The sequence below is a fragment of the Hyposmocoma kahamanoa genome, unplaced genomic scaffold (assembly GCF_003589595.1).
Source record: "Hyposmocoma kahamanoa isolate Upper Pololo Valley unplaced genomic scaffold, ASM358959v1 84, whole genome shotgun sequence".
In the NCBI taxonomy this organism is placed as follows: Eukaryota; Metazoa; Arthropoda; class Insecta; order Lepidoptera; family Cosmopterigidae; genus Hyposmocoma; species Hyposmocoma kahamanoa.
The window spans coordinates 1,930,671-1,942,033 of NW_020654229.1; the positions used below are offsets into that span (position 1 = coordinate 1,930,671).

The following is an 11,363-nucleotide window of genomic DNA, read 5'->3' on the forward strand; positions in this document are numbered from 1 at the left end:
ATTTTCAATAGTTATTTTTATAGGCTACCAATTTAATTTTGATCTTGTCACGATGGTGCTAAGGGCGCTTTCACATTAGACGTTTATAGAAGCGGTACAGTGGCACATCTGTCACGCTGTAATCGCGCCACTATTATTTTTCATTCTAATCAGCACAAGTGACGCGACTATTATGCTGCAGCTTGAATTTATAATCATCATCATCAACAGCCTATCGTAGTCCACTCCTGGACATACATAGGCCTCAACCAATGTGCGCCAATTCGCCCGGTCCTTCGGGTTAACTAGATGTAAAGAAACCTTAATGAAGTATTTTATGAGACATTTGCTTATTGTAAAATTATAATGAGTATTTGAAAATGGTTCTAAATACATGATATATATTTTCAGGTGATAGACAACATTTTAAACTATTTATTTAAAATAGTGCTAAATATATAAATAAAGATGTTCAATAAGACGTATAACAAATTTCCTACGATATAGAACTTTATACAATACTATGGTAGCCACCAGTAACTAATGCATTCTGAACAACTGTCCTTAGCTTAACTGTGAATGTTGACCTTTATTGTAATCAAAGTAAACAAAGATATTTATAGTTGCGCTTCTAAATATTGTATAAAAATTAGTAGTGGCGCCACTGTGGCGCTTTTATAAGCGTCGAATGTGAATGTGCCCTAAGACTTAGACATCAATATAGAGAAAATTGAAGATGGGGTCTAACTGGTCTTGCCTTTGCAATATAATTTTAAAATAACAGAGTACTTTAATACTCGCAAATTATTGAAATAAAAAACACTAGTAATATAATAATTATTATAACAACGTGAAAATGTACAACGAAAAGAAAGATAAATTCCGTAAATTAGAAATAAACCCATGATCGCAGAATCTCAACATTAAAAATAATAACGGTCCTTACTACAAAACTGGGCCAAAATTGCCTGCGTCAAAATGCGACGGGAATTTGAAAGAACTTGGCCGCGACTACAGCGCGCGAATTTCCAATTCGAATCAACTTGAATACAGTTTTGTAGCGAAAACAAAAAAGCAAATTTTATAATAAAAATCTTTGTACACACTGAAAATAAATTTTGACTCCAAAAGACGAGATAAAAAAGAACACCTTACTTGGTTGAGTTTTTTCTTTGTATCGGTTTCTCTTTTTGTTTTTTATCGGTTTTAGGCTTGATGGTGACCTCCGGTGATAGTTTTTTGACTTCCGGCGGGGGGGTCTTTTCTGTTACAGGTGAGGTGGATGGCTTCTTCGGTTTGTTGGCTTTTGCCGCCGCCGCGTAGTTGATGGGTTTCGGGCCTGCTGGTAAGGCTTCTTCCGCTGGTGATGGTTGGAGCTGGGACAAGAAATTTACTTTTGTGACATAAATGCTTATACACTGTTAAAACCAAGTACAATATTTTCTACTTCAATTAACAGACCCTAGAAGGCTTTCGATTTTGCATTTCATTAATGTGAACATTACTGCGTTTCGGTATTGAAAGGTAAGGGCGTCGGTGAAATTACAGGCACATGGGTATTGTCAAGTCTGTTCCAGTCCATTACGTCAAAAAAGTAAATAAACCGGTTCGGTTAAAATTCTAAAGCAATCACTCAATAAATGGAATAAGTAACACTTTCACGCATGTTTTCAAGATTTCGACTTTCCAGCAATATCCATTTGAATAAAAACGTTCAAAAGTGAGGTTGGTAATCAAATATAGATTTGTGAATAGTCTATGGTAGCATAGGGTTGTATGGAAATAACTCAATCGGTTCATTAAATTAATGTTTTTGTAATCGATTAGTGAATCGAAAATTTTATCACAATCGACCATAAGTGTAAGATTTGAAGGAGGCTATAAAATTAGATTTTGGAAATTTTAAATTTGGTTTTTAGGTTATGTAAGAAAAAAATTCCAATCTCATGTATAAAATATCATCACTCTGTATAGAATCACATACTTTTTACAATAATCAGCAGCGAAATCGCAAAACCCATTTTATTACATAAATTCCAGTTATTCCAACTGATTCAATTAAACAAATGAATTCATTCAATTAATTAATCGATTTGTAGTTGGCAGTACAGTTGGTCATCACTAAACTGTCTGTAGTCAGGTCAATAATCTGTTTGTTTACATTTTTGGAACATTGGATTGGAACAGACTATAATAGTCCTTGTATCACTTTTAAATTTAAATATCAACTCTCGTTTGCACTGAAATCACAAATTAGAAAACTGAAATTGTACAGCGCCAACAACCGACCTGAGTGTACGTCTTCGTATATTCCAAAAATATTCTGTATTTATTGTAATAAAGATATCTCAACAATTGGGGGGTGTTCCATGCAGTGGTGTAGGAAAAACGGAATCACATTTCATCGGTAATTAAATACTAATTTTTCCTCCATTAAAGCAAAGCTCAAGTTAAACTGGTCGTTTGAAGTGAAACAATTGACAACACCGTTAATTGTTTCGAATTCGGGCTAACCAATCAGTGCGCAGTTGTCACCGTAATGATTTGGCAGAATAGTTTTCAAACAAATCAAATGACATTTCGTCTCTATTTCTGGTTATATGCGCGATGATCCCTGACGACATGTGATTTTGCAAAATCTACCTTGGGTGAATCTATGGCAGCGGTAGCCGTCGTGATCTCTTCGATTTTGTCTTCAATTTTGACTTCGCTTTTCACTGCCTTCACTTCTTTCTTTTTGGCCTGAAACAAATATATTTTCACAATTAATATGGTTCAATAATAACAAAAAGTTTCGACCATTCAGTTAGTGAATGAAAGTAATACGCGGTATTATGCCTCAAGCATACAGTTCAGTATTACACAAAAAGAAGGACACCCGTATATGCGTGTTTCCTCGACCTCTCAAAGGCTTTCGACCTTGTCTCATATGACGTGCTATGGCAGAAGTTGCGCTGTGAGACGGATCTCCCGGATGAAGTCACTGGGTTGTTCCGCTACTGGTACGAAAATCAGACCAACAGTGTTAGATGGGCGGGAGTGCATTCAAAAGATTACAGGTTGAAATGTGGGGTGAGACAAGGGGGGGTTACATCGCCGAAGCTTCTCAACCTGTATATTAATGCATTGATCGTGGAACTCAGCAGCGCCAAAGTGGGTTGCTCTATTGACGGCACTTTCATTAACAATATCAGTTACGCAGATGATATGGTGCTGTTGACTCCTGCGATCAGTGCACTTGGTAAGCTGCTCAGGATATGTGAGACGTATGCGGAAGCCCATGGACTCAGGTATAACACGAAAAAGACCGAGCTCCTAGTTTTTAAGCCGAAGACAGGTTCTGTTGGAACTGTGCCGCCGGTGTTTTTCTATGGTAGTGAGATAAGTCGTGTCTCTCAATTTAGTACCTGGGTCACTGGGTAACCGATAACTTGCATGACAGTGCCGACATGGAGAGGGAGAGAAGGGCCCTGTCTGTTAGATGTAATATGCTCGCCCGCAGGTTTGCTCGTTGCACCAAAGATGTAAAGATTTCATTATTTAAAGCATATTGCCAAAACTTTTACACAAGCAGCCTGTGGGTGAAGTATACGCAGAGAACCCTGAATACATTAAGGGTGCAATATAACAACGTTTTTAGGATGCTGATGGGGCTGCCGCGACACTGTAGTGCATCCGGCATGTTCACGGAGGCGCACACAGATGGCTTTTATGCCATTATGCGCAAGAAGGCTGCCTCACTTATGATGCGTGTACGCGGCAGCGCTAATAGCATCCTAACCGTTGTTGCCAATAGGCTGGACTGCCCCTACCAACTACATTGGGTGCAACTACACGTGCGTAGGGTAGTGGTCTAGACTCACTTCTCACTAAAATTAAGTAATTTTGTATTGTACTAACCATAGCACGTAAGTAAAATTTACTGTATTACTAACATTATTATAGATCATGGTCCGAAATAAATAATTCTATTCTATTATATTCTAATCTAATACGTTAAGAAAATAAATCTAAATAAATTCTCATTTAGGCAAATCTGTTTCACATTCATTAAACATTTTAATGATAGGACATTTTTATCATCGTCGGTTACATTGTCGCTAAACATGGGAGTGAGATTCACTGGTTTTATTATGAGGTACCAGGTTGGATTCCCGGACCGGGAGAAATATTTGTATGGCCTATATTTATTTCAACTCGTGAATTTGGGTGTAACTTGTGGTTGTCTATGTATGTGTCCATGGCACCCGTGACACAAGGTTTCCCTAGCGCGGCGCTATGAGTGTGTGCATTATTATTATTAATGAATATTGTCAGGAAAATCTTGTCGAAATTATTCTGTGTTCAGCGCGACATATCTGTTACGTAAACTGTCACTCCCCCGCACCGCGCATCTACCTCAAGAACCGGCTCAGTTAAATTGAAAATAATCTTTATTTCATAGGTAAGCATTATTACACTTGAAAATGTAACATTGGTTAAACTCTACCGCTCATTCGTAAGGCAGATTCCCCTGAGAACAATGAGCAAGAAACTCTAGGGGTTGCTCTTTGTAAATAACATTTGAGCTTTTTTGTTTTGCTTTCAAACTTCAGAGATCGAGACTACCTCCATGAGCTAAACGGGTTACTACCACGGATTTCTGTCATCCGAGTACCTACGCAGAAGTTGCATAATAGCCTTTAGTATAAAGTTTTTGCTTCAATATAGTTTTAAGCCTCGTAAATGGCAAATTAAGCTAAGCAGTAGGCATGCAAAAGCTCTGTAGCCGCGCGTAAAAGATCATTAAGATTTCTATGTAGGGTTATAAAAGACATATCTAAACAATTTCCAATGTGTACCATAAAAATAAGAGGGAAAAAATAATTTTTGGAAAAAAACTGTTTTGGTTAGTTCTGGCTCATTTTGAGTTAAGTAGATATTTTTTATTGTTTCTTACAATATTCTAACGACGGTTTTATTGACATGTAGAGAATCAAATTTTGCTTTCAGCAATTACGTAACCTTGAATTTTCACATATTTTGAGTTATAACACTATTACAATAGCAGTGCGATATTGTAGGAATATTAGTCGTGGCGCCTAATTTGAAAGTGCCCTAACCCTAAATATTCAAATAAATAATAATAACATAATAACGCACACACTCAACATAGCCCCGCACTAGGGAAACCCTGTGTCGCGGGTGCCATGGACACACACATAGACAACCACAAATTACACCCAAACTCACGAGAGAAATAAATGTAAGCCATACAAACATTTCTCCCGGCCCGGGAATCGAACCTGGGACCTCTGCGTGGCAGTCCGGCATGGTAACCGTTCGGCCACGGAGGCAGTTAAATAAATAAATGTATCTTACCGGAACTTTCGTATCCGACTTAACGACCTGCGGCTTTTTCTTGGGTTCTTGCTTGGCCGGTTTTTTGAGTTCTGGTTTCTTTTCAGGCTTCTTCTCTTTGGGCCTCTTTTCGATCGGGGCGATATCTGCCGCGCTCACCTCGGGGGGCTCCGTTGGTTGTGACTCTGAAATAAATACATCATCATTATCAACCCGGTTACGTCCTGGTATTGCAAACTGGTTGCGCCGAAATGGTATTTGAATTTACCTTGCGAATTTTAGACACTTTCATCTTTAAATTCCCATTCTAAAGCGGCAGACATTCCAACCATACAAGTATTGCAAAAACAAGCGATTAGTTGTGTGCACCGTTTAGGTTCTCGGGTTTCTCTCAGAGAAAAGTTTAAGGAGACTGGTATCATGACTGTGGTATCGCAGTACATTTACTCAAATATATTATATGCCATAAAAGTATACATATTTTCAATAAGAAGATATCCATAATATTAACCTTAGAGCTGAGTCCAAACTCATGTTACCACAATTTCGTTAACCAAGGTAAAAACTCTTTTATGGGGAACTGTATACAGGGAGCATATATTAAGATTATCATTTCCTAAGTTTAAAAATTACATTGAAAATATTTTAATTGAAAAGTCATATAGCAAAATTGAAGACTACGTGTTAGATAAAGATGTATGGAAAGACGACATGGCTCCAGATTCCACACAAATTTGATTCAAAGTGCATTTAAGTTTCTTTGAAAAGAGCAATCCCAAGAGTTTATTGCTCGTTGAGCTCAATGAAGTCAGCTTAGTGAATGAGCAGTAGCTTAAATGTGACGCTTACAAGTGTAACTACATTTTAGTTATGGAATAAATCGACACCTCCTACGTAAAGTATCGTATGTCGAAATTGCCAAGTTTACAGGGAAGCATTTTAAAGTTCTGAATTCACTGAAACGAGCATAACACGACAAAGCTAATCTAATAGATCATCTAACCGATATGTAGGATTTTACAATACTCTGTGTGAGTAACCGTTTGCCGAATAAAACTGAAAAATGCTAAAGTCACCTGTTATGCTCCTTTCAGTGGATCCAAAACTTTAAAACACTTCCCTGTAAACTTGGCAATTTCGACATACGATACTTTACGTAGGACCCCTCCTCGAAATATTCCTTTGACTTTTACTTTTAATCGTTAGTAATAGTTTGATTGGATCTATTATTGCTTCCTTGTTCCATCCCTTTCCCACACACACCTTACTAGTACGCTAGAGCGAGACAGTCTCCAAAACTGGTGACACCTAGCAGACGAAGAAGCTCTCGCTTCCGCACAGTTGACATCTCGCCAACGAATACAAACGGCCGCGCGCGCAACCGCGTCCGTTGCAACAAACACATAGAAAAATTTGGTTCGTGCCGTGGCTTAATTGGCAGAGCATCTGGCACGGATGGCCAGGGGATGCTGGTTCGAATGAATTTTTCTGTGTTTCGATCTTCCTTAATAATTATTGCAAACCAGTGGAGTAATTAAAAATAATAATAATAATAATATCATGGTAGTAAAACATCGTGATATTTAATAACTTAAAAATCAGAATTAATAATTTCAGTACAAAGTACTAAAAAAACCGACCTCAAGAGTCATTCATCCCCCAGTTTGCCACCCTTAGAGGTGGAATATTTTCTTCAAATTTAAATGGGACCAATACCAAGGTACCCTCTTTCCAACAAAAAAAAGAATCATCAAAATCGGTTGACAAATGCCGTGTAACATACATAAAAAAAATATGACACGCACATTGACTTACAAATAAATGGACGACGGGTCTAATACAAAAACCACGAAAAAAATGTCCCAAGTCAACCTATTCGAAATTTAAATTGTAATGTCATCGCAGTATCGCGCTGTCAGTCGAACAAATGAAGACTAAAGCGGAGTTTGACGCTCTGTATACGATTTTAACGCCCTACAAGGGCGGACACTTTTTAGCGCGGACCCGACGTCCATATAATTGTAAGTCAATGGACACGCACCGTCTGTTTTGCTATGACTGTGTTCTTCGGATGCACTGGACTCCTCTTCAGCCCGAACTGGCTCCGCCGACGCTTCCGGTGGAGATTCTTGCTTTTCTTCTGGAATCAAATATAGGTATAAGAACATCTGTGTGTTAAACTGTAATAATTCGAAAAGACTCCTATTGCAGGACGTCTTATGTACTTCACAATGACATCAACGTCAGTTGAGGCATCTGTAAAGGTACCAAAGGTTTCAAAAATCTCTCACTAGATGTCACTAGAGGCGACGAATGCCGAAAGCCAGTATAAAGGTCTATAGTCTGTTCCAATCTATTTTGAACAAAAAATAAACAAACATGTTTGGTTAAAATTCTAAAGCAATCACTCAATAAATGGAATAAGTAACACTTTCACGAATATAATAAATATAAATAATAAAAGATTTCTATTGTATTCTATTCTAATATTTCGAAGATTTAGGCTTGATATATCATCGCTTTTTCCAACGATATTCATTTGAATAGCATCGTAAAATCGTATTTGAAAAATGGTAGTCCAAAAGTGAGGTTATTATTGATCTATACTTTTATGACTTGCCTATGGTTGCATAGTGCTGTTCGAAAAAAAACATTCGATTGAATCAATTAAAATTTAGTTATCGATTATTACTTACATCGAACATTTCAATCGTAATCGAATCTGTGTAAGGATTTGAAGGAGGATTTGCATTGAAATTTTAATTATGCTTATATAGGTTATGTAAGGAAAACCGCTAGTATGACTCAATTGAACAAATCGATTCAATCAATTATTTAATCGATGTGTAGTTGGCGTTGCAATTGTCCATCACTAAACCGTCTATGGTCGGGTCAGTGATTTGTTTGTTTACTTTTTGTTCAAAATGGATTGAAACGAAGTGTATAACAAAAAACTTATATAAAAAGAAAACTAAAAAGTTTTGTAATTAGATGTTTTGCTGTTTTTCCCACACCACCGAATGGAATAGTAAATTATTAAGTAACGGAATTACCTACCTGTGGTGGGAGGTGGCGGCCTGCCACTGGGCACGAACTCCGCCGCGAGCGGGTTGAGGGTCGACCGCGACACCGCCTCTTCCAGGGAGAATTCCCCCGCAGAACCGTTGCTCGTTCTGGAAATATTTTTACGAGTCTTGAGGCAACACACTTGACGGACGTAAGCTACCCATAGTACAGAGGATCCTACTTTGGAAGCTAGGCACATCTCTGTGCCTATTTTACTGTATTGTGTTTTAACCGTGTAGCTAATTGTAGGTCTAATCGTTTCCTCTATACATTACAAATAACCGTGAACATTTTTACGCAGCCCGCAGAAAACGCAGAAGAACCAGCATCAAAGAGATTCTGCTCAGAATGTAATATTGAATTTCCGACAGTGCATACATGGAAACGACACGTTTTAAGTTCCTATACGTATTACACGCACACAATGAGCAGTGAAAGCGGTCAGTAGTTTTTTAAGACTGTTCCAGACCATTATGCCAGAAAAACAAACAAACCGGTTTGCTTAAAATTCTAATGTGAGTGATTGACTCAATAAATCGAATAAAAACACTTTCATGTATATTTCGAAGATTTCGACTTGATATCTTACCACTTTTTCCATCAATATTCATTTGAATAACATATTAAAATCTTATTAGAAAAATGTTAGTTCAAAAGCGAGGTTATTTTTCAAATATAGACTTGTGAATTGTCTATAGTTGCATAGAGCTGTACAGATATAACGCATTCGGTTCATTCAATTAAAGTTTTTTGTAATCGATTAGTAATCCGAATTGAACGAATGTCTAAGTGCAAGGCTTTGAAGGAGGATTTAAAATTAGATTTCGCAACTTTGATATTTGCTTTAATAGGTTATGTAAGAGAAAAATTCTAATCTCATGTATGAAATATCAAAATCCATTTTATTATAATATAAAACCCAGTTATGCCAACTGATTCAATTAAACAAATCAATTCATTGAATTAATTAATAGATTTGTAGTTGGCAGTGCAGTTTGCCATCACTTAACTGCCATTCATTCATTCTATGGTCGGGTTACTGATCTGTTTGTTTACACTTCTGGTACAATTGATTGGAACAGACTATACCGGATTTATTACGGAAGAAATATTCTTTTAAACAACCGAATATGACGCATAATTCGGCCGCGTATGTCAATAAACCCTGTAAGGTACACTCACGTGGGGAAATGGTGATTGTTGTGCCCGTTGTGCGGACGCTGCCGTTCTCTCTGCTCGTCTTCCAACATCGCCTCGATACATTGCTCCATGAGCGCTTCCTCTTCTAACTGTTGCATCACCTGAGAATAATAATTTCTAATGTTTAATGCCCAAAAATACAATAGAATACAATAAACACTTATTGTCTCCCAAAATCTTACAAATATTACAATGACATTTTGAATAAGTATTATATAATGCTACAATCAAAGAGTTAAACACCCTAAAAAAGATATTGAGAGAAAAACGCCTTGAATTGGAGAAATAGCAAAATCAACCATTAAAGTAATTGCTCCTAAATTAAAGTTAGGCGCTATTTATAAATGAATCTTCATGGGTGAACTGCCACCCTTCGAGGTTGATGATTTTCTTCAAAATAAAATGGGACCACTATGGAAGGGGGTACCCCCTTTCCAACAAAAAAATAATCATGAAAATCGGTTCACAAATACCGGAGTTATCGCGTAACATACATAGAAAAAAAACGTACAGACGAATTGAGGACCTCGTCCTTTTTTGAAGTAGGTTAATTATAAAATAAGTGTATATTTAAAATTATAGTAATTTGAGTATTACTGCGTTCCGGTTTTGAAGGGTGCTGGTGAAATTACAGGCACATTAGACTTATCAACTTGACGGGCACAATGGCAGTGCCCCCAAGATCTTTGCGATATAAAGCTCTAATGGTACCTTCCGATTTCTTGTTATGGGTATATTACTGCTTCCACTTGCCGCACTTGGTTTAGAATATATTGGCGGCATATTCACTTTCACACAATCTTCGACATTTGACCAATTAATAATGGTAATTTTTTTTAAACTCTAGGAGTAATTATATTGTATAAAAATTCAAATTCGCGTCTTAACAATATTGTAAATGCTTTTAAAGTGATTATTATATAAATTTGTTTTTTTTCTTCAACAGTTACACATAACAATGTGTTATTTAGTGACCACCTAATGACCCTTTTTAAATTATTGGTTTTGCAATTAATAAATTACTGGTAGTTAGCGAATTTTAATTGCTTTACAACGAAAAGATAATTAACTCATTTGTTTTTAAAGGTACGTGTGCGTGGTCATCGAGGCGTGCTAGACGTAATCCTAATTGCAACAGCCTCCGTAGCATGCCGCCTCGATAAAGCTATTATATTCACATTTTGCTGTCAAATTCGAGTGATAAACGGCATTTTACAATTTTATCACAATAGCGAACATGGAGAACACCGTGACGTAATACTTTTATGTCATCGCGAGCGCTGGCACCCCTGACAGCAAAAAATTAAGTGGCAAACATTGCTGCAAGGTCACAGCTGATTTTAAAACGTTTGCACAGTAATTTTATCAACGTAAAAATTGAGCGCGATAAACGAGATGAAAAGACGTTTTGTCATCATTGTCATTTTTTGTTTCATCGTTTTCGTGGCGATGATTAAAAGACAAAGACAGCTATATACGCAATTTCATATTGTTGTCTTTGTTCTTCAAAATGTATAACAATATTTCATTACCAAATAAACAAATTTAGATTTATGAAATTAAACATTGTCAAGGCGAGGTTTATCATACATTCTGCCATGCTACGGCCACAGTGTATATTAGAATGTTGTAATGCCGTATAAATCAAAGCATTTCACGATAGAAAAAAAAAACACAAAGTTACCTAGAAATTTTACAAGAAAACCGCTGCATTCAATAGATACTTCATATATACCAATGATTTTTTTTTTATATCAACTGGACTAAATAGAACACGT

At 36.8% G+C, this 11,363-nt stretch overlaps 1 protein-coding gene across 1 annotated transcript; it reads right to left on the reverse strand.

Moving 5' to 3' along the window:
- Positions 1–717: 717 nt before the first annotated feature.
- On the reverse strand, positions 718–10,368 carry LOC113234391 (fibrous sheath CABYR-binding protein-like). The gene is made up of 7 exons (XM_026469701.1): positions 10,339–10,368; positions 9,568–9,686; positions 8,377–8,492; positions 7,361–7,459; positions 5,341–5,504; positions 2,623–2,721; positions 718–1,355 (listed from the first exon to the last, which is right to left on the reverse strand). The coding sequence occupies exons 1-7, from the start codon at positions 10,366–10,368 to the stop codon at positions 1,131–1,133; spliced, it is 852 nt and encodes a 283-aa protein (XP_026325486.1). The 3' UTR covers positions 718–1,130.
- Positions 10,369–11,363: the final 995 nt, after the last annotated feature.